At 39.9% G+C, this 24,892-nt stretch overlaps 1 protein-coding gene across 6 annotated transcripts in view; it reads right to left on the bottom strand.

Annotated features, from left to right (window-relative positions):
* The window catches only part of jph1b (junctophilin 1b), a 136,103-nt gene that overhangs the window by 92,828 nt on the left and 18,383 nt on the right, over positions 1–24,892 (bottom strand). For 4 of the 6 annotated variants that reach the window (XM_059982989.1, XM_059982976.1, XM_059982985.1 and 1 more), the window contains exon 2: positions 22,347–23,106. The exons of the other annotated variants lie outside the window; for them this stretch is intronic. In XM_059982989.1, coding sequence (XP_059838972.1) covers positions 22,347–23,106 — 760 coding nt within the window. The remainder of the gene's footprint in view (positions 1–22,346; positions 23,107–24,892) is intronic. 6 annotated transcript variants of the gene reach the window in all.

A 24,892-nucleotide genomic window follows, 5' to 3' on the forward strand; every position in this document is an offset into this window, starting at 1 on the left:
TTGTTTAGATGTTCCTTTGCAAACTTCTGATGCTGAATTTTGTGGTGAGGACGCAGGAAAGGTTTTCTTCTGATGACTCTTCCATGAGGGTCATATTTGTGCAGGTGTCACTGCACAGTAGAACAGTGCACCACCACTCCAGAGTCTGCTAAATCTTCCTGAAGGTCTTTTGCAGTCAAACGGAGGTTCTGATTTGCCTTTCTAGCAACCCTACCAGCAGTTGTCTCAGAAAGTTTTCTTGGTCTTCCAGACCTCAACCTGACCTCCTCCGTTCCTGTTAACTGCCATTTTTTAATTACATTACGAACTGAGGAAATGGCTGCCTGAAAATGCTTTGCTATCTTATTATAGTCTTCTCCTGCTTTGTGGGCATCATTTATTTTAATTTTCAGAGTGCTAGGCAGCTGCTTAGAGGAGCCTAAGGCTGCTGATTGTTGGGACAAGGTTTGAGGAGTCATGGTATTTATAAAGCTTTGAAATTTGCATCACCTGGCCTTTCCTAACGATGACTGTGAACAAGCCAAAGCCCTAACAAGCTAGTTAAAGTCTGAGACCTTGGTAAAAGTTATCTGAGAGCTCAGATCTCTTGGGGGCCCAAACTTTTGCATGGTGCTCCTTTCCTTTTTTTCCCTACTTTAAAATTGTACAAAACAAAAATAATACACTAATCTTGCTTAAAATGTTGAAAAGAATGTTTCATCTTTAACTTTATGACTTTTGGAGATCAGTTCATCTTCTACTCACTTAACTATTCACAGTAACAGAAATTTTGACCAGGGGTGCCCAAACTTTTACATGCCACTGTATATGACGAAAATATTATGCGCTAAGATTTTAAATTTTATTAATGAAAGATGTGCGACTGTGTTAAAAGATAAGCATGTAAAGTCCAGAGAGGTATTGATATGCGTTTAAAGTGATTAAACTGAGATCAGCTTTACCTCATGAAATAGAGACTGCATGAACCTTTGCAGACTCAAAGATATAATGCACAAGACTAAAACAAAACTATGGCTTTCAATAGTAACTGGGAACTACAAAGTTTAAATACTTTGGATACCATACATGTAAGCCTTGTAGAGTAATTCTGAAGTGCATATAATAGGGCTTGAGTACTCCTGCCAGATTTGGCTTTAGGAGTCAAATGTAAAATGCACCGTGGCAGTTGAAATTTTCATTGAATCAGCAGTCTGCCTTGGTGATAAACATAATCTGTATAAAACTCTGAGCAGATGACAGCATGGTAGAGATGGGCTTCAATATCAGCTGTTAGTCGACTATATCCCTGAATATATTCCTGTCAACTGCTGATAAGCAAACTCGTGCATTGCCTTATTTAGTAAGGGTTCTCTGCTGACACGCCAAAGTAACACGTGTATTCCGCTCATCTTAAGGAGTTCTTATTCTTGCTAACCAAACATTTTTTATTTACAAAGTGCAAAATAAATCTGCCTTTAAAAACTGAAAAATTGTCCATTTGTAACATTTAAAAAGTGAAAGATCATTTCAGTGAAGTTAATACTTACAATTGCAAGGATTCCAAAGGCTCATTAATGATTTAGGAAGAAATCATTGTCACAATATTCCTTATGAACTGGTGAAGTTGTATTTTTACCTACAGATCTTAAGTATGCAGAATATCATTGGAATCATAAGGGCACAGAGGAAGGGCACTTAGCTTATTAAGCAAGGCCAATTCTTTGTAGAGAAATGCCGTCATTCCCACATCCTTAGTTTCTTCCTGCAGATCTACAAATTATTTTCTGCTGAATTCCCTTTTGAGAGCCCTCCACTCATATCACTTTTTAGCACTGAATGTCATTATCTACTTTGAAAGCATGCGTGAAACATCTGGCATTTACTTCAGTATCTCGTACTAACGTTACATATTTTGCACATCTTGCTTTTATCTATGCAAAAGATGTGGTCAACAGAATGTATATTTTTTTCGTTAGATCTGCTATCCTTCCAATAAAATTTTGGAGGATCTCCAGTTTCTCTTTTTGAAGAAAAATTGTGCAGTTGTTGCCTTCAAGTGCACACACTTACGTGGTTTTAACAAATTAAAACAGAGATGAACTATAATAATTCTGCTGCTTATAGCCAACCAGAGCTATTCAAATGAGGGCACTTATGCTCGCTGATAGAATGTTACCAACATTTAAATATTATAGGGCTTTTAAATTTTATTACAGTGGTTCGCCTTCAACTGAACAAGGGAAACATTATATAGATCTACAGTTAAATTAAACCACCTTTTTTGAGACATTATTTACATCAGCTACTTCAACATCAATGCAAGTTTTCTTGTATTAACTGAAATAATCAAGATCATGTAATCTGGAATGTCCTTCCAAAATCTTTTAAGTTCCAACTTAATTGTACTCTTTGTTTGGAAAGGCTAGACATTTAGCAATGGGTTTCAATAAGGAGAAGATTCACAAAGAGGCTAAAGCAGAAATCTGAACCAACTAAACCATACAGATAGCATGCACGAAGAGCTTTGGCAATATTAGATCTTTGTGACAGTTATCCTGACAGAATATGGAAGTACAATTCTGTGTCAAACTGAAGTATATTATATCTCTAATCTCAGCCCCATTCACTTTCATTCAATGGACCCTCACCAAGTCCATCACTTCAGCCATAAGTAAGCATGTTCAGATTGGTTACAGATTGTTAAGCATAAACAGTGCTACCAAACCTATTGGCAAGAATATGGAACATAACCTTCACTTTCCTTTACAAAGACAAAAAGTGGCAGAGATCCCAGATTAAATTCCCTGTCAACTTTCTTTACACCAGCAAATTGTATGCTCCAGAATCTGACCGGAAGGAGCAGATTCAATGTGGAACAAGGTGACAAAATCCTCCTCTTTACACCTGCAATAAAGTGGAGTTAATCAATTGTATGTCCAATGGCAGTCTTTAGTAATCACATTATGGTTGTTCACCAAGAATTTTAGCACAGAGTATACGGCAGTTACTCATGGGGACAATGCATTTTTCAGTGGGCATCCTAGGCGCCAATAGAGCAAGGAGTAAAGCAGGCAGACATGGAATGATGAGGAGCACAATCTCTGCTGCGGTATGTTCAACTCTTAGGACCTAAAAAATGACCTTAAAATGGAGAGGCAAACGTACAATGTACTCAGTATTCAAGAGGAACAGAATTTTCAGATAATATGGCTCGTTGTATACTCATCGTCTCCTAAAGCATTATGTTAACCAGATGTAGATACGTTACTGAGAGTGGTCAGTGCAAAAAGAAACTTTGCTAATTTCATTGCCTTGCATTTGTTTAAATAGTCAACTGGACGAAGGAAATGGACAATGATAGCCTGAATATTGCAGTCAATGGCAAATAAAATCAGCACCAGCTTGCATCTATTTAGACTTCTGCTGGAAAGCAATGATAATCCTTTTCAGCACCATATTCTCAAAGGAACCTGGAAGGTGAATGAATGTCAGAAATAACTTTAACTAGCCAAAATGAAGAATTTGTAATGACTGACATTTGTACAAATCAGTAAGCGCCACTGAGAATAGTGTCACCGGTTAATCTGTCCCATACCTTACATTATTTAATTAAGGCACTTCAGTTTGTTTATTTACGTGTAATCTGTCTGTAGATTTCATCCTTACTTTCACAGTTACTATGTGTTATGTGCTTTATACCCACTGTAGAAACAGTTCAGAGAAATGTTGTCTCACTTAACTACATGCATGTACTGTATATAGTTAAATGACAATAAACCTGATCACTTGACAAATATGGATCCAGAATTGGCTTTCCCACAGAAGGCAAAGGGTAGTTGTAGATGGTTCGCATTCTGCATGGAGGTCAGTGACCTGTGATGTTCCACAGGGATCTGTTGTGGGACCCCTCTGCTTTATGTTTTTTATAAATTACCTGGATGAGGAAGTAGAAGGATAAGTTTGCTGATGACACAAAGGTTGGGGGTGTTGTGGATAGTCTGGAGGTTTGTCAGAGGTTTCAGCAGGTCATCGATAGAATGCAGAACTGGGCTGAGAACTGGCAGGTTTAGTTCAACCCAGATGAGTGTGAAGTGGTTCATTTTGATAGGTCGAATTTGAAGACAGAATATAATATTAATGGTGAGATTCTTGACAGTGTGGAGGATCAGAGGGATCTTGGGGCCCATGTCCATAGGACACTCAAAACAGCTGCGCAGCTTGACAGTGCTGTGCACAAGGCAAATGTTATGTTGGCCTTCATCAACCATGGGATTGAATTCAAGTGCCGTGAAGTAATGTTACAGCTAAGTAAGACCTTAGTTAGACCCTACTTGGCGTACTATGTTCATTTCTGGTCACCTCACTACAGAAAGGATGTGAATACTAAAGAGAGAGTGCAGAGGAGATTTACAAGGATGATTGGAGAGCATGCCTTATGAGAATAGGATGAGTGAATTTGGCCTTTTCTCCTTGGAGCAATGTAGGATGAGAGGTGACCTGATGGAGATGTATAAGATGATGAGAAGCATTGACTGTGTGGATAGCCAGAGGCTTTTTCCCAGGGCTAAAATGGCTACCATGAGGGGGCGTAGTTTTAAGGAGCTTGGAAGTAGGTACGGGGGGAATGTGAGAGGCAGATTTTTCACAAAGAGTGGTGGGTGCATGGTATGCACTGCCAATGACAGTGATAAAGGCGGGTGCAATAGGGCCTTTTAAGAGACTTTGAGATAGGTACATGGAGCTTAGAAAAATAGAGGGCTATGTGGTAGGGAAATTAGAAACATAGAAAAGCTACAGTACATTCCAGGCCCTTCGGCCCACAATGTTTTGCCAACCATGTAACCTACTCTAGAAGCTGCCTAGAATTTCCATAGCACATAGCCCTCTATTTTTTTAAGCTCCATGTACTTATCTAAGAGTCTCTTGAAAAACCACCTTTGCTGGCAGTGCATTATGTGCACCCAACACAAATTCATTCAACCTATTCTCATAAGGCATGCTCTCCAATCTTGGCATCGTCCTTGTAAATCTCCTCTGCACTCTCTCTATTGTATCCACATCCTTCCTATAATGAGGTATCCAGCACTGAACACAGTACTCCAAATGGGGTCTAACTAAGGTCTTATATAACTGCAACATTATCTCATAGCTCTTGAACTCAATCCCATGGTTGATGAAGGCCAACACACCCTACTCCTTCTTAGCAACATTGTTAATCTGTGCAGCATGGTCCCCAAGATCTCGCTGATCCTCCACACTGCCAAGAGTCTTACCAGCAATATTATATTCTGTCTTCAAATTTGACCTACTGAAATGAACCATTTAACACTTATCTGGGTTGACCTCCATCTGCCACTTCTCAGCTCAGTTATGCATCCTATCAATGTTGCACTGTAACATTTGACAACCCTCTAGACTATCCACAACACCCCCAACTTTTAAACTTACTAACCGACCCTTCTATTTCCTCATCCAGGTCATTTATAAAATTCACAAAGAGGAGGGGTCCTAGAACAGATCCCCACAGAACACCACTGGTTACCATCCTCTATGCAGAATACAAGCCATCCACAACCACCCCTTGCTTTCTGTGGTCAAACCAAGTGTGGATCCACAAAGCAAGGTCTCCTTGGATCCCATGCCTCATTACTTTCTGAATGAGCCGCACATGGGGAACCTTATCAAATGCCTCACCAAAATCTATATACAATATATAGATCCACTGCTCTACCTAGGCAGTTTCTAGAGCAGGTTAAATGGTCGGCATACTCTATACAATTCAGTGTTCAGTTTTCCATTAACTTTTTATTTAAATTTTAAACACAGAAGACTATAGGCCGTGTCTGGAAAATGAGACTTGTTCAGTTAAAAGCTTAGTGGGTCATCACATACATGCTGACTAGAAGGCAGTCTCCATGCCACAGCATCCTGGCTCAAAGATACACAAAAAAGTAAAGTAAAATCAGAAAAGCATTCTTTTTAATCATAAAATCTATATAAATGAAAGTACTGTTCATGAAAAAAATTCAGATTCCAGTAACTGAAGTCATTCGCCAGTAAGTGAAACATCATCACCCTGCTGACAGGAGAACAGAACATTCAAGGCAAGCCTGTAGGTATCAGACAAAAATGTTTCAACAGCAACTCCCTTTGAGGCAGTTGTACCCCAGATTCTGGGAAAACTGAATAACTTGAACAACATCTTCAAGATTCAAAATTCAAGTTTATTCAAGATGGGCATTGAAACATACACAGAAAAGCATCATTTGTATTAACAACCAACACAACCAAGGTTGTGCTGTGGACAGCCTGCAAGCTTTGCCACACGTTCTGGTGAAAATTTCCACATGTAACTGCACATGCGGTAAATGGAAATTACTGTTCAATGTTTAATGACGTTCACACAGATTGGGTTATGGTTACTTTATGACAAAATCTAGGTCAGCAAATGTGAATTTCCTTGGTCTGTCATCATTTCACCTCTAATGCATTTTTTTTAACATGCAGATGGAATTTCTGTCTCATTTTCTGTTAAATTACAATGGTGTAGCTGCTGTTGTTCCTTTTCGTTTCTTATGGCACATTAGGTGGCATTTTTTTACTGTTTCCATAGCATTTGTCTGTTTTTTTTCCCTAGCTCAGCGCTCAACCCAGCACGGATGGAAAACATGCAAGGAGCTGGCCAGATTTGAACTCAGGACCATTTGCCTCAAAGTCCGGTGGTGATGCCACTACACCTGCTAGCTATAATGGTGTAGTTAGTTCTTAGTAAATACCAAATACAGTTCAGTGTTTAGGTTGAAAACTGCCTTTACATTTCAAATTGTTACACTAACGCTCTAGCATGCAAATATAACACTGTTAAAGAGAAACCTATCTTTTGTGCCAGACTTTATGGTTTAAATTTGGAAGCTTAGTGTCAGTGAAATGGAAAGCTGTAGTTTATCAATAGAGGGGCAGAGAGTACCAATGCCATACAAATGATTTGTTTCAGACAATAAAAGTAATAAAAAGCATTCCAGAACACTACAAAAATCCATTGTTTAGTTACGCCAATCTAGCTAAACTTAATCATTCATTTTGTGGATAGCATACTACATTTGCTTTACAAGTCACTATTACAAAATTCAGTATAAAAATACTTTTTGATTGCTGTTACCATTTTAAGACTTCTGTTCAGACCTCTAACCATGAAAATCACGATAAAATTCACCCCTATTTCTAGTCAGCTGTCAGTCACAGTTTGTTAAAAAAGAGCTGTGCGTTTCAATCATACTTAGAATGTTCCTAACAAGACCATACCTTTAGGTACGTTATAACTATTGATAATCTCAGATGGTGACGAGAATGTGTACAGGAGTGAGATATACCAGCTAGTTGAGTGGTGTCACAGCAATAACTTTGCACTCAACGTCAGTAAGACTAAAGAACTGACTGTGGACTTCAGAAAGGTTAACACACACCAGTCCTCATACAGGAAAAAGAAGTGGAAATAATGAGCCATTTCAAATTCCTGGGGGAAAATATCTCTGAGGACCTAACCTGGACCCAACAAATCAATGAAGCTACAAAGAAGGCACGACAGCAACTGTACTTCATTAGGAGTTTGAGGAGATTTGTATATCAATAAAGACACTCGTAAGTTTCTACAGATGTACCGTGGAGAGCATTCTAACTGGCTGCACCACCTGGTATGGCAGGGGGTTGGGCGGGGTGGGGGGGCTACTACACAGGATCGAAATAAACTGCTGAGAGTTGTAAACTTAGTCAGCTCCATCATGGGCACTAGCTCCTGTAGTATCCAAGATGTCTTCAAGGAGTGGTGCCTGAAAAATCCATCATTACGGACTCACATCATCCAGGTCATGCCCTGTTCTCAATGTCACCATCAAGTAGAAGGTACAGAAGCCTGAAGACACACACACTCAATGATTCAGGAACAGCTGCTTCCCCTGGGCTCTCCAGTTTCTGAATGGTCATTGAATCCGTGAACACTACCTCACTACGTTTTATTTCTATTTTTGCACTAGATATTTAGTTTAACTATTTAATATATATATATAAATACATACTTGCTATAATTCCCATTTTTCTATGGTTGTGTATTGCATGGCACTGCTGTCGCAAAGACAACACATTTCATGACATTTGCCAGTGATATTAAACCTGATTCCATTTCTGTTATCCATTTATCTAACTGGCTTCACATTTTATTTCACATTCCTTACACCTTAAGCACTCGTGTAAACATTGATCTTTTGCTAATTTGCAAAGCATTTTTGAGGGACTAAATGGCTTAGTTCTGATCCTATTTTCACGTGTTTTTCTGTGAAGAGATTTCTCAAGGGGCAGCATTAACTCAAGTATGAAGCAACAATAATATCTGCATTAGGGCCCTCTTGCAGCCTGTGAACATGGCTTTCAAAAGGTTTAGGTGCTTATGGTAGACTCAAGATTCAAGGTTGGAGTGTGTGGAATCTGGGGTCAAGTAGCAGGTTGAATAATAGCTGTTAAAAGAGAGAGAGAAAAGAAGGCAAAGATAGTTATTCAGAATAGCAGAGCATGACAAGGGGTGTACCATAGGGACATTTTCAAATATTACTTGAATTTATAAATCAAAACATATTATCAAAATAAATACACTGGCCACTTTATTTAGTGCAGGAGTGGAACCTGGTGTAGTCTTCTGCTACTGTAGCCCATCCACTTCAAGTTTCGATGTATTGTGCATTCAGAGATGTTCAACTGCACACCACTGTTATAACACATGGTTATTTGAGTTACTGACTCCTTCCTGTCAGGTTGAGCCAGGCTGGCCATTCTCCTCTGACATTTCTCATTAACAAAGCATTTTTGCCCACAGAACTGCCGCTCACTGGATGTTTTTTTGTCAAGTTTAGGGACCATTGTGTATGAAAATCCCAAGAAAACAGCAGCTTCTAAAAAATACTGAAACCACCCTGTCTAGCACCAGCAATCATTCCACAGTCAAAGTCACTTAAATTACATTTCTTCCCCATTCCGATGTTTGGTCTGAACAACAACTGAACCTTGTCTGCATGCTTTTTTGCATTGAGTTACTGCACGTGATTAGCCGATTTGATACTTGCATTAATGAGCACACAGGTGTACCTCATAAAGTGGCCATCAAATGGAATATGGTACCAAATGGAAGGCATGGTCAGTACTGATAAGACTGTGAAAACAGTACAGGTAAGGAAATATATTTTTTATAAAAGAAGATGTGCATTTGGTAATTAGGAATAAAAGGTTTTGATTCAAGAACTATGAAGTAGAGCGAAAATCTAAATAGAGAAGAAACACAAAGGGATTGATGATTACAGATATACAAAGTATTACAAGCAACAACACATACCAACAAAACCACAAAAAAACAAACCACTAGAATTTTTTTTTAGCAGGAAAAGGATTTCAAGAGCAGAAAAATTGTTTACAGTACAAAACACATGTTTTGTAATGTGTTCACATTTAAGAGTGCAACACACCGTTCTGGTCTCCAACTTACAAAAAAGATGAGGAAAGATGATATCAGAAGTGAGATGGTACCATTATGAAGAAAGGCTCTCGGAGCAGGGGTGCTCTTCTTCAGAAACGACTAAAACATGACCTGCCACTGGTCTTTAAAGTGTACTTTAGGAGGCAGATGTAGAGATGTTGTTTACATGGAGGAAAAAGAACAATTAGATAAAACAATAAGACATAGGAGCAGAATCAGGCCATTCAGCCCATTGAGTCTGCTTTGCCATTCCATCATGGCTGATTTATTAACCCTCTCAACCCATTCTCCTGCCTTCTCCCCGTAACATTTGACACCCAGATTAATCAAGAACCTATCAACCTCCACCATAAACGAACCCAATGACTTGACCTGCCTAACCATCTGCGGCAATGAATTCCACAGGTTCACCAGTTCCTGGCCAAAGAAGATTTTCCTCATCTTTGTTCTAAATGAATGTCTTTCCATTCTGAGAATGTACCCTCCGGTCCTAGACTCCCCCACTATCGGAAACATCCTCTTCACATCTACTTTATCTAGGCCTTTCAATATCTGATAGGTTTCATTGAGATCCTCCCCTCCCCTCCCTCTTATTCTGCTAAACTCCAACAAGTGCAGGTCAAGTGCCATCAAATGCTCCTCATATGTTAACATTTTTATTTCTGGGATCATTCCTGCAAACCTTCCTGGACCCTCTCAAATACCAGTACGTCTTTTTTTTAGACAAGGGGCCCAAAATTGCTCTCAATACTTTGTGTGGTCTGACCAATACCTTGTCAAGCCCCAGCATTATATCCTTGCTTTTGTATTCTAGACCTCTCAAAATCAATGCTAACATTGCATTTACCTTCCTATCACCTCCCCATTTTTCCGTAGGAGTCGAAGGTAATAATGCTTCAGCTTCTGTTACTTAAGACAGTCTCTAAGGAGCTGCAGCTCGGTGCACTTTATGCAGATGCAATTTTCAGGGAGACTGGAGATCTCCTGAAGTTCCCACATCCCACACAAGGAACATACCACTACCTCCAGGGGACCCATTCTCAGTGCACTGGCTATGAACAAACAGAAAATAAAACTTACTTACAACCTCTGCCTGTGCTTGCCCAAGTCTGTTCCCACCCAAAGTCGAAACAAATTATTATTAATATATGCTACACTATTGGCAATTATCATCAGTTTCTACTTAAAGAAATGTGAGGCTCACTTTCACAAATGGCAGAAGAACTTAAGAGAAAGCCACAAGTACACAAGAGTGAAGAGAAGGATCAGTTGACAAGGGGGCTGGGGGCAAAGTAAACAGTGTATGGGGAAGCTCATGTGGAACTTAACTATTTGCATAGGCTAAATGGTTATATTTAATTCTAACATTTAACCTTTTGTGGTGTCCAGAACTGTACCATAGAACTTCATTTCCAATTTGTAAATATTTCACACAGCTGCAGTTTCTTTTGTAGTCAAAGACACCTATTTACATAGCAAAGTACCACGTATTTTGTTAAACCCCTCAGCAATCCAGCCTGCTGACCATTTGCAACAGTGAATGCACTAGATTGCTTTGCACTCTGTGTGTAAACAAGTACAGTTCAGATTATATTTTCCTCTCAATACTGCTTAAGTTCATAGTAGATTCATTAACAGAGTACACATCACCATATACTATCCCAAGATTCATTTTCTTGCAGGCATTCACAGTAGAACAAAGATGTACAATAGAATCAATGGAAAACTACAACCAATGTGCAAAAGACAAATTGTTCAAATACAAAAATAATAGTGAAAATAATAACAATAAAAATAAATAAATAATACCGAGAACGCAAGTTGCAGCATCCTTGAGAGTAAGACCATAGGTTGTAAGATCAGTGTAGTGTTGGGGTGAGTGAAGTTATCCACGCTAGTTCAGGAAGAGCATAATTTTGCCCCTGTACGCATTAGCATTCACTTCAATCTCTCAACTATGTGATCACTTGTCAAGTATGAACTTTTATAATGTAGAGTGCAGTTCTCAAGTACAGCACTTTCCTGCCATTTCATTAAAACACAAACTGACCAAGAATCATAACCAGGACTATTGGACTTCGCAGCCCGCAGAACACAATAAATACCCGTTGCATGTACAAAGAGTCTGGCTGGAAATTTAGCCAGAGCCACAAATCTGAGTGGTTAGGTTGGTAGAATTGCCTCGTGTGGTCTAACTCTCAGGCCACAATTAGGAAAAAGTGGTACTCAAAAAGCCTCAGCGCTTCAGATCATTGGCCTGGCTACTTTGGGCATAAGGTGCTTCCGTAAGTAAAGCTACTTACTTCTTCAAGAGCTGATAGTATACAGGCTCCCACCATCGGCTTCTGCAGCTGGTTGTGCCATCATGGAACTATGGACATGTGGAGCTAATTAGCCAGGAATATTCCCGCTTTCCTGGGGTAATGGACTATTTTTCAACTTTGCCACCTCCAAGTACAAGGCTTGTTCTGCCTCCTGTGGTAGAGTCCTATTCAACTTCGGTGATTTAAAGATGGAAACATGGGAACAGAGGGCTCTTCTTTACTTTCATGTTACTGGCATTACAGAATTCTCTCCCCAGGAAAAGTCAGCCTTGAACCACTTGAAAACAAATAATTGAAAGTTATATTTAATTAAATTCACTTTGGAGATTGTCCCACTCTTGCAAAGATGTTAACAACGACCATGAGGTGGTGGGTGGATTCAGAATACTGCATTCCATCAACATCATGGTATATTCACACTAATAAAATTAACTAACATTTTAGAGAGTATTTATTTGAAAACAGATCAATGAAAAAGGTGTTCTCATTTTCAACATCATCTTCATAAAATGTTATGAAAAAAGTGCATATTTCCTGTCAAAGATAATGAAATTGTAAGGCTGTGGCATTTTGGCCTAGCTTTGCCAGAGTTACTTACAATGCAGTTAAATTCTGGCACAGTGCTTGGTGTAAGATATCGGGGGTTTGGGAGTGGCTGGCAGAAAAGAAGAAAGCAAAATGGCATTAATGTATGCATCTTATGTGGCAGCTTTAAGTGCTTACTGCAACCCACTGCGACTCAATTCGGAGTGAATATCGAAACGTATTTCTTGGAACAAGGATTAATTCTATAGTGAGTGCAATGCTCATCAGTAAAATCTTTAAGTATCTAATATTTGTCTTGCTTTGATCTGACTTATAACTTGTTGTACAGCAAAGAGTTGAAGAAGGAATTCCATTCAAATGTTGGAGCCATCCCAGAATATGGTTTTGCTGCACGCTTGGATTTTAGATAAGCTCCCAGAAGGTTCAGTAGCTTTCCACGGTAACTAATGCACTGGAGTTGATATGATAGATTAATTTTAAAAGATTCTCAAGCCAAAGTGGGGCTTTGATGCCGAACTGGGATTCATGCCATGGAATGTCAGAGATCTGTCATATGAAGTTGGTTCTCAAACAGAGATAGCTATTATTGTATACACAAAGTAAAGGAAGCACACAATGAGGATGGTAAAAATGCCAAACATTGAAAACACTGCTGGAGTTAAACTATAAAAGTGTTATATTAACAATCAGATAGAAAATTGCTCTTCATATTTTCATATATTCTCAAAAATCAGAAAATTTGCTTGGTACCGTGTTTAAGCCACAGGATACAATACATCTGAGAACTTAACAGAAAATTATGTGATTGATAAGGACTGATTTGTTGCTGTATTTATTACAGGTAAGCAAGCAAAATATAATTGCTAATTTTCTACAAACAACAAATGCTAATAACTGTGAGAATGAAGCCCACTGTGCAATCCAGTGCCACATTTCAGAGTTCTAGAGATTTCCAAACTCATGATCTATAATCGTTATCTTTAATTTTGGTCAAATGACACAGGCCCTTCAGAGACAACAAAAGGTTGTCCCATTGTGAATTTAAACAGTGAATGAAACAAGGTCAATTGGCCCCTTGGGCCCCCTCTGTCATTCGGCGATATCATAACAGATTTAAAGTTGTCCTCTGCACTACCTTTCCACTCTTTTCCCAATAACCCTAGATTCCTTTAATGAATATCTGTTGACCTTCACCTTGAACATATTCAATGACTCCACCTTTCCTGCTCTTGGGAATGGAGAATTCCAAAAACACATAATCCTCAGAGATGAAATCCACCTCCTGAGGGGACACTGGATTATGTAGAGGGACAGAGACTTTAAAAGAGACAAATGGGGACAGTAAGCATATTTTGCATACCACACTCCTGAGGAGACACCGGATTGTGTAAAGGGAGAGAGCGCTTAAAAGAAGCAAGAGGGAACAGCCAGCTCCTCTTGTGCACCACAGTTCTGAAGGAGACATTGGATTGAGTGTAATTAGGAACTTGGTAAGGACTAATAAAAAGAAGTAAGTTTTGAGCAGAGTGGTCATTCTGTGAGTGGGCCAGTGTTAGAGTGGGGAGTTGAGGCTTTGGCTCACCAAGACGGAGGAGATGAGAAGCAAAGGCCAAATGTAGACTTTTTCCCATTACTTACTCTTTATTTCTTATTGCACATTTAGAGCAGTGGGGCTGCCAGACAGGATACTGGCATGCTCCTCGTGTGGGACATGAGAAGGCAGGTCCTTGATGACTACACCTGCAAGAAGTGCATAGACCAGCAGCTTCTAACAGATCATATTAAGCAGGTGGCGTTGAATTGGATGAAGTCTGGATCATTCGGGAGGCTGAGGGGTGGATAGACAGGACATACAGTGAGGAAGTTATATCCAAGGTGCAGGACACAGGTAACTGAGTGACTGTCAGGAGTGGAAAGGGGATAGGCAGCCAGTCCAGAGTTGCCTTTCCCCTCAAAAATAGGTATATTGTTTTGGATACTGTTAGGGGGAGATGACCTAGCAGAAGAAAGCCACAACGATCAGGTCTCTGGCTCCGTGGCTCAGGAGGGAAGCAGGAAGTAGAGGCAAGCTGATAGGAGATTTGTTGGCTAGATGAACATAATGGAGGTTTTGTGGAAGAAAACAAGATTCAGGAATGCTTTCATGCCTCCCGGGTGCTACAGTCAGGGACATCTTGGATCGAGTCCACAGCATTCTTAAGTAGGAGAGTGAGCAGGTAGAGGTTGTGGTCCACCTCAGTATCAATGACATGGGTAGGAGGGGTGACGAGTTCCTGCAAAGTGAGTTCAGGGAGTTAGGCGCTAGGTTAAAAGACAGGACGTCCATGGTTACAGTCTCCCATGCCACAAGTTGGTGATGCCAGAAATAGAAAGATCACACAGTTAAGATCATACATGGCCAAGGAGATGGTTCAGGAGGGAGGGCTACAGAGTTTTGGATCATTGGGCTCTCTTCCAGAGAAAGTGAGACCTGTACAGAAGGGACAGCTTGCACCTGAACTGGAAAGCAACTAATATCCTAGCAGGAAGGTTCACTGGTGCTGCACAGGAGGGTTTAAACTAGAGCTGCAAGGGGATGGGAACCAGAGTGCTAAAACAGATAGTGGAATGTTTGTGGAGAAAGATATTAAACTGACATACAAAATCGGAAGTCAAAAGGTCAAGCATGGTGGGACTAATGTTCTAAGCTACGTCTATTTCAATGCCAGGGGTATTGTAGGTAAGGCAGATGAGCTTAGGGCATGGTATGTTGACATTGTAGCCATGAGTGAGACTTTGTTGCAGGAGGGGCAGGACTGGTAGCTCAATGTTCTGGGGTTCTGTTGCTTTAGCCGTGATAGAGCAGTAGTGATTAAAGGGGGTGCGGTGGCACTACTACACAGGGAAAATGTCACGGCAGTGCTCAGTCGTGACAAGCTGGAGAGATCATCTAATGATACTTCATGGATAGAACTGAAGAATAAAAAAGGTATGACCACTTTAATGGGATTATATTAAAGATCACCTGACAGTCCACAGGATTTAGAGAAGCAAGTTTGTAGGGAGATTGCAGACTGTTGCAAGAAAGATAAGGTTGTGATAGTAAGTGATTTTAACTTTCCATATATTGATTGGGATGCCATACTGTAAAAAGGCTAGGTGGGAAAAGAGTTTGTCAAACGTGTTCGGGAAAGTTTCCTTAATCAGTACATAGAGGTCCCAACTGCAGAGATTGAGATACTAGATTTCCTATTAGGGAATGAGACAGGGCAGGTGACAGAATGTGTGTAGAGGAATACAATGTGTCTAGTGATCATAATGCCATTAGTATCAAGGTGAAAAAGGATAGGTCTGGCCCTCAGGTTGAGGTTCTAAATTGGAGAAAGGCTAAATTTGATGGTATCAGAAAGGATCTGGCAAATGTGGATTGGGACAGGTTGTTTTCTGGCAAAGTTGTACTTGGTAAGTGGGAGGCCTTCAAAGTGAAATTTTGAAAGTACTGAGTTTGTATGTTCCTGATACAAAAAAAAGGCAAGATGAACAGGTTTAGGGAACCTTGGTTTTTGAGAGATATTGAGGCTCTGGTTAAGAAAAAGGAGATGCATAGCATGAATAAGCAGATAGGAACAAATGAGGTACTTAAAGAACATGAGGAATACAAGAGAACAGTTCAGAAGGAAACCTGGAGGGCTAAATGAAGACATGAGGATGCTCTAGCTGACAAAGTGAAGGAGAATCCCGAGAGTTTCTACAGGTATATTAAGAGCAAAAGGATAGCAAGGGACAAAATTGGTCCTCTGGAAGACCAGAGTGATAATCTAAACGTGGAGCCAAAAGAGATGGAGGAGATCTTAAACATATTCCTTTGTTATTAACTTGGGAGACAGACATAGAGTCTTTAGATGTGAGGCAATGCAGCAGCAAGGTCTTGGAACCTGTACAGATTACATAAGAGGAGGTGTTTGCTGCCTTCAGGTAAATTAGGGCGGATAAATTACCAGGGCCTGACAAGGAGCTCCTTCAGATTCTGTGGGAGGCTGATGCAGAAATTGCAGGGGCCCGAGCAGAGGTGGTTGAAACATTTTTATTGACAGGTGAGGTGCCGGTGGATTGGAGGATAGCTAATGTTGCTCCATTGTTTCAGTAAGGCTCTGAGAATACGTCAGGAAATTATAGGCCAAAGAGCCTGACATCAGTTGTGGGAAAGTTATTGAAAGGTCTTCTAAAGTACTGGATTTGTACTTGGATAGATAGGGGCTGTTTAGGGATAGTCAACATGGCTTTGTGCACAGTAAGTCATGTTTTACTAGTCTTGTAGAATTTTTTGAGGAAGTTACCAGGAAAGTTGATGAAATAAAGGCAGTGGAAATTGTCTACATGGACTTTAGTAAGGCCTTTGACAAGGTTCCACATGGGAAGTTGGTCAAGAAAGTTCAGTTGCTTGGCGCTCAAGATGAGATAGTAAATTGGACTAAACATTAGCTCCGTGGGAGAAGCCAAAAAGTGGTTGTAAATGGTTGTCTTTCTGACTGGAGGCCTGTGACTAGTGGTATGCCATTGCTGGTTGTTATCTATATCAATGATCTGTTTGATAATGTGGTAAATTGGATCAGCAAATTTGCAGGTGATGCTAAGATTGGGGATGTAGTGGATAGTCAAAACTTGCAGTGGGATCTGGACCAGATGGAAAATGGCAGATGAAGTTAAATGCAGACAAGTGTGAGTTGTTGCATTTTGGGAGGACCAACCAGGGTAGGTCTTACACGGTCAGCAGTAGGGCAATGAGGAATGTGGTAGACCAGGGATCTGGGAATATGAATCCATAATCTCTTGAAAGCGATATCATAGGTAGAAAAGGTCATTAAAAAAGCATTTGGCCTTCATAGATCGAAGTACTGAGTACAGCAGTTGAGATGTTATATTGAAATTGTATAAGACGTTGCTTAGGGCTATGTTGTAGTGTTGTGTCCAGTTTTGGTCGCCTACCTACAAGAAAGATGTATATAAGATTGAAGGAGCGCAGAGAAAATTTACAAGGACGTTGTCAGATCTTGAAGACGTGAGCAGTAGGGAAAGGTTAAATTGGTTAAGGCTTTATTCTCTAGAACATATAAGATTGAGGGGAGATTTGATAGAGGTATAGAAAATAATGGGGGGTATAGATAGGCTAAATGTAGGCAGTTATTTTCCACAGAGGTTAGGTGATGACTACAACTAAAGGCCATCGGTTAAGCAAGACAGGTGAAATGTTCAAGGGGAACATGAAGGGAAACTTCTTCATTCATAGGGGCAGCGAAGGCGTGGAACAGCATGGCAGTGAAAGCGGTGGATGTGGGGTCAATTTCAATAGTTAAGATAAATCCGGATAGGTACATGGATGGGACAGATATGGAGGGGCTATGGCCGGGTCCAGGTCAATGGGGAGTAGTCGGATTAACGGTTTGGCACATACTAGAATGGCCTATTTCTGTGCTGTAATGGTCTATGACTGTATGGCCTCATCTCCATTAGAAATGGACAATCCATTATTATGAGATGGTACTCTCTAGTTCTAGTTTCCTGCATGAAGAGAAGTCATTATCTCAGCATCTATCTTCAGAATTTTCTGTGTTTCAATATGATCTCCTGTCATTCTTCTAAGCTCCAATAAGCACTGGCAAACATCACTGATGAAATAGCTTTTGCTATTACTTTCAATTGGATTCAAGTGGCAAATTTCAAGCACCACAGCTCAGTGCCTTCCATCTTCTCAAACCTCAGAAAGAATCCAGTATGAGTGTGGAAATGTTGAAGGCTGGAATAAGTGCCGCTGACAGAACGAGAAATTCATACATTTTGTTGGAATAGATCAAATAAAATTAATATTTTATTTTGAGATACAGCACGCAACAGTCTCTTCTGACCCAATGAACCCATGCCTCTGAACTGAACCCATGTGACCAATTAGACTACTACTAACCCACAAACCGAAGCACCTGGAGGGAACCCACCTGGTTGTGGGCAGAAATGACAAACTCCTTGCAGACACCAGTGGAATAGACCCCGAGTTACTGATGTAGAAACAGTGTTACACTAACTGCTGTGCTACCACGCTGACACTTTTCTCCCAAACATTGATATTTATTGATGCTGTCAAGACGAAAACTAAATTCGTTATTTAGGTTCATCAGTGTCACAGGCCTAATACAAGTATAGTTCATGTGGGCCCGTGTAAGGAAGGGAAGGTGGGACACTCCAATTTTTATAAATTTTTAATTAAAATCAGAACTTGGAGACATTGTGTTAGGAGCAGAACATTTAGCACCTTAAACTTGTTCCACCATTCAGTTCCATAACACACAACTCGTCACTTCTGTAGGCCTTTGTACCATTACTGAAAAAAAAAACTTTTGTCATTTTCCCTAGTAATTCCAGTGACTTTTCGCAATCAGCCTAGTCTCAATGAGGCTATTTTTAAGAGGTGTTTTGGATATCACTGTAACAATCTAGCTCTACTTTCCAAGGTTTACAGTGTTTTGTTCTGATTCTTTTTTATTATTTAATCCATTGAATGCTTTAGTCATCTGGGTTTCCTGTTAGTCTCAATTCTTGATTCAAAATAATATGTTTATGTCTCATAAAAATAATGCATCTTTCACATCAGTTATTTCACAATAAGATCTTTAACAAAGACGAAGGTCTCGCTCGAAGTACTGGAATATGACTGTAAACAAGGTGCGACAGCAGAAACCTGATTAGTTGAGGACTGACTAATCAACAGGGACAGACGGCAGGAATTGAGTATATATACCACCAGACCTGATGTGTGTAGCCATCATCCCTGAAGAAGATGGCGGAGTTTGTCATTGAAACATCGGTTAAAATTGACACCTTTACTCGGCTGGAAGCCCGAGAAGAGTCTATGCATCATATATGCTGGAAAACCATGAGATCCTTTTTCAATAAGACCACTAGTTCAATGGGCAAAGTGAGAGAACAACTATTACACATGTCATGATCTTATTGGCTGATAAGACATCGGAGCACGTTTAGGTCATTCATCCTATTGCAGGGGTGTCAAACTCATTTTAGGTCACGGGCCAGATTGGGCAAAATGCAGCTTCATGCGGGCTGGATCAGTCGGGCGCGTGTGAACGCAGCTTTCATTGCCTCCGTTTTTTCAGCCTGTTCTCATGTCTCTCAGTCTCTGTTATAACTACAAAGTGTTTCACTTCACAAATTCCGTTTCTTATGAAGAAGACTGCTGAGCAAGCATTATTTTTATGATTGGTATTAACTTACAATCATAGGCTTCATATCGCCGGGCCATTAATAATTAAAATAATAGATCTATCTAAAATGATCTCACGGGCCGGATATAATTGTATGCCGGGCCGGATATGGCCCGCGGGCCTTGAGTTTGACACCTATGTCCTATTGAGTCGGATCCGCCTTTTAATAATGGCTGATTTTATCGCTTCTCGGCTTTTTGGCCAAGATCAAGTGTAGTAATAATGGCTGATTTATTTTTCCTCTCAAGTTCATCCTCCTGCCTTCTTCCCACACTCTTGCTAATCAAGAATCCATCAATCCCTGCTTTAAATATAATCAGGATCAGATTTATTATCACTGTCTTATATAATGTGAAAATGACTTGCCCTACACAGTCACCTGTGGCAATAAATTCCAAAGATTCACCCATCAGCCAATCTTCTAGAACCTGTTCTGAAATACCTTAGGCTCCTCTTGTTTAGCAGCTTCACGTGCGGTACCTTGTCAAATGCTGGCAGCAACACACACAAAATGCTGGAGGAACTCAGCAGGTCAGACAAAATCTGTGGAAAGGAGTAAATAGCCATTGTTTCAGGCCAAGACGCTTCATGCTGCCTGGCCTGCTGAGTTCCTCCAAGATTTTGTGTGTGTTGCTTTGGATTTCCAGTATCTGCAGATTTTCTTGTGTTTGTGGATATCCACTAACTCTCCTTTGTCTATCCTGCCCGTTACTTCCTCAAAGAATTTCAACGGGCTTGTCAAGCAAGATCTCCCCTTAAGGAAACCATGCTGACTTCAGCCTGTTGAGAAAAAGACTTAACATAAATATGATAAAAATGTTATAGGACATCATTACTTGTTGCAATGTGAATAGACAATAGACAATAGATAGTAGGTGCAGGAGTAGGCCATTCGGCCCTTCTAGCCAGCACCGCCATTCACTGTGATCATGGCTGATCATACACAGTCAGTACCCCGTTCCCGCCCTCTCCCCATATCCCTTGACCCTGCTATCTATAAGAGCTCTATCTAACTCGCTCTTGAATGCATCTCTTGAATGACTTGGCCTCCACTGCCTTCTGGGGCAGAGCATTCCACATATCCACCACTCTCTGGGTGAAAAAGTTTCTCCGCATCTCTGTTCTAAATAGCCTACCCCTTATTCTTAAACTGTGGCCTCTAGTTCTGGACTCACCCATCAGCGGGAACATGCTTCCTGCCTCCAGTGTGTCCAATCCCTTAATAACCTTATATGTTTCAATCAGATCCCCTCTCATCCTTCTAAATTCCAGTGTATACAAGCCCAGTCGCTCCAATCTTTCAACATATGACAGTCCCACCACTCCGGGAATTAACCTTGTGAACCTACGCTGCACTCCCTCAATAGCAAGAATGTCCTTCCTCAAATTTGGAGACCAAAACTGCACACAATACTCCAGGTGGGGTCTCACCAGGGCCCTGTACAGCTGCAGAAGGACCTCTTTACTCCTATACTCAATTCCTCTTGTTATAAAGGCTGGCATGCCATTAGCTTTCTTCACTGCCTGCTGTACCTGCATGCTTGCTTTCATTGACTAATGTACAAGAACATCTAGATCTCGTTGTACTTCTCCTTTTCCTAACTTGACTCCATTTAGATAGTAATCTGCCTTCCTGTTCTTGCCACCAAAGTGGATAACCTCACATTTATCCACATTAAACTGCATCTGCGATGCATTTGCCCACTCACCCAACCTGTCCAAGTCACCCTGCATTCTCATAACATCTGTAACCTGAAGTAACCTGACAAAATTAAATTAGAATTAGAGTCAATAATGCACTGGACCATTTGATTGCATACCTACAAATAGCACTTCTTTTGTCATCTGTTAAGATTATGAAGCTTACAAACTTTCTCAAACTAGTCCCAAACCTTCAGGAGCACATAATGCAAATCCTATAATGTACTAGGAAATAAGTAAATTCATATATAACCATGTAACAATTACAGCATGGAAACAGGCAATCTTGGCCCTTCTGACACACTTACTCTCAGAAACGGCTTTCAAGTGGCTTTCAAAATCCTTTTTTAAATTACTTGCTATAATGGTTGCAAACCTAGAATTTTTGCTATCCTTATTTGTATCGTATCATCAATATTATCCAATTTCACTTTGTAGTACAGCTGTGATTTTCCGAACTGACAAATGAGGAACTTCAGCTTCACAGTATTGGTCAGGCAAGAACAAAAGTGGTTCAACAGAAGCAACATTGTTTTATGGGCAAGAAGTGGAGTGATCCCATTGCTATTCTTACCCATGGCATAAAATACTTTAATCAGCCAGCCAATGTGTACAAGTGCAAAGAAAATCCTGAAAAGAGAAATAATTTTGAGTAACGCAAATGAAGACCAGTTCTCCATGAGTTAACTTCAGTTAAAGAACAATACATTAAGAAACCTGAAAAGTAATATCGCTAAAATATGCAGCCTCAGGCTGAGAAGATATACAGTAATTGCTGAGTCATACATTTTTAAAGAAATAGAACTTCAGAGCAAAAATATTCATCATTTTTTTGTGAATCTGCATTCCTTCATTAAATTGTTACAATGAGGGAACAACACAAAAATGGTAAGAAACAAATCTCATTGTACTTTTTATCTTAAATGTAAATTTTGAAGTTATTTTCTGATTTTACTTGTACTAATAATGTTTAAAATAACTTCAGAATTTAGTCAGAGCACACCAAAGCATTACTGTATGATTACTCACCTTGAAGCTGCTATATCCACCTTTGTTCTGGCAATTGCTGCAGCTCGATGTGCTCCTTCTATTGCTCTCTCCACTTTTTCTTTAATTTTGCTGGTTCTAATGGGTATAAGGTGCTTTTTCTTTCCTCGAACCAAAATGTTATTTTTATATTTTCCCTCTTCTTTTGTGCCATCGGGAAAGGTAGTACATCCATAACCATTCCTCTGATTATTCAACCATTCTCCCTCATACTTCATACCATTTGAACGTTCACTTACACCAAACCCACTGCGTTTATCGTTTTTCCATTCCCCCATATACGATTCAGTTGTAGTAGCATCAACGTGATCTTCTACTGGTAAATATTCAGAATCACCTTCTCCAAAACTGATTGTCGAATTAGCATCACTATTTGCTGAACTTATTCTGCTCATCGACGCTTCGCTCCGAGCAGAGCTGCGTTTGCTGGCCAGAGATGACTTGGACTCAGATCTTTTGAGCTTTAGATTTCCCAGGAGCGATCCTCTTCTGAAAAATCCCTTTTTCTTGCCGGTCATTAATTCTGTGTCGCTGTGAAAGGTGAGGACAAATCCACCTCTTGTCCCGGCTGGACTATCCGCAGCTATATCGTGTAGAATTGTGCCATTGCTCTGTTCGCTTCGAAGAGACGCTAGCGAGGTGCGTAGCGGTGACCGGATGACAGTAGCCATTCCAAATGGCACACTCTGGCGTGCACCGTAGCCGTGGCGCATTCCTCCAGCCCATTGTCCCTGGTACGTTCCTTCAGAACATGGATTAAGAAGGAGTTACAATGCGCAATTAAGCTCAATTTTTAAAACACCCAATAGAAAATGCAATGATATTCAAAGCCTGTTTTCTGATAATTTAGTCACTTTCACCGATCAAAATAAATTCTTGGCAAATATATGCAGTCTTGTGAATGAGTCAAACAGAAATCTGAAACTAGAAACTTTTAATATTTAGTATGTCTAACAAAAATTATAATCAACTTAATAACTGTTCAATGGTTCCATTTAATATCAGAGAATGTGTACAATATACAGCCTGAAATTCTTGCTCTCCGCGAACATCCATGAAAACAGAAGAATGTCCCAAAGAATGAGCGACAGTAAAAAACGTTAGAATCCCAAAGCCCCATAAGAAAAACCATGATCTGTGTAGTACACTAACCCCTTCACCCAACAATTCAACATATCACAGACTCTCTCATTCCCTAATAAAAGGACAGAGAGGTGTCACCCTTTCACATTCTGAATGCTCTTTTCTTGCTTCTAAAATTGTTTACATGATTTAGTGTGACTATTAAATATCATATTAGAATCAAACATTTTCAAAGTTCATTAATCCAGTCTGTAAATTTATATTTTGGTATGATGATTATCACAATTACCAACTGCAATGATATGTGTCAAACTATTGCATGACTATTTCTCAAATAACAATTCAAAATGAAGGGATGAAATCCAAATCCATAAATGTAGGCAGGACTAAAATCTACACTACAATGAACTTGCTGATTTTATGTGATATAGCCCATTTGGTAATCGTCAGATCACTTGCTATATTTATCATTATGGGAACTAGTCTCCCCGCATCGACGACATTGTCAAAAGGAGGTGCCTCAAATAATCTGGACTGCCACTTATTTGGGACAACTCTTAAAGAATAAAAGCTAATTGAGAAATCAGCCAGCATTCCCTTCATTTATTTGGGGTGCTATGCCACTTAGATGGGGCAGCAGACTGTTGCCAAACATTTTTTAACTAGCATCAGGCATATGCACTTGTGTTAGACACTACACTGTGCTTAGAACGAACAGTTTTTAAACAGAGTCAATTGTATCCACTTGTGTTTAAAGACCAGAGACTTTTGTCACTGAGAGCTGGTGAGAAATAAGAAGTAAGACAATTCAGAACTGTTCTGCTCTCTGCTGTTTCAGGAACTTGGGCTTGGACACAGCAGAAGTGGCCGGGAGTGAAAATGAAATGATTTCACAACTTCAACAAGTTATATCCACGAAGAATTTGAAGGTATTGACAATCATCTTGAATGTTACAATGGAAATGAAGATTTGGAAGAAACAATCATTGATGGCATTAAATGAAGGTAGTCCATTATGTACCTGGTGTCTGCTCCAATTCTCTTCATTTACAGTCAATCAAAAAAACATGGCACTGTGCAGGTACACTAGATGAATTCCTCCATCAATAACAATTAGGAACTAATACACAGTTTTATAGTACAGTAGTATGATTGCTAGTGCATAATTGGGCCAAAATGTACTAGTCCCAATGTGTCCCAATTAACCAGAATCTACTGTATTTCTTATTGTAATTTATACAATGCCTTGAAAAAGTATTCAACCATACAACTATGCTCGCATTTCACCACCTCATTTTCCAAATTTACAATACATAAGTAGTATTTTTTGAGCTAATCTACAAAACATTGTGCATCATGTCAAATCAGAAGAAACATTACAAAACCTGTCAACAATTTACTAAACGTTAAAAGACCAAAATTGTGAAGCTGAAAAAGTATTCACC

The sequence above is a fragment of the Hypanus sabinus genome, chromosome 1, assembly GCF_030144855.1.
Source record: "Hypanus sabinus isolate sHypSab1 chromosome 1, sHypSab1.hap1, whole genome shotgun sequence".
NCBI classification, from domain to species: Eukaryota; Metazoa; Chordata; class Chondrichthyes; order Myliobatiformes; family Dasyatidae; genus Hypanus; species Hypanus sabinus.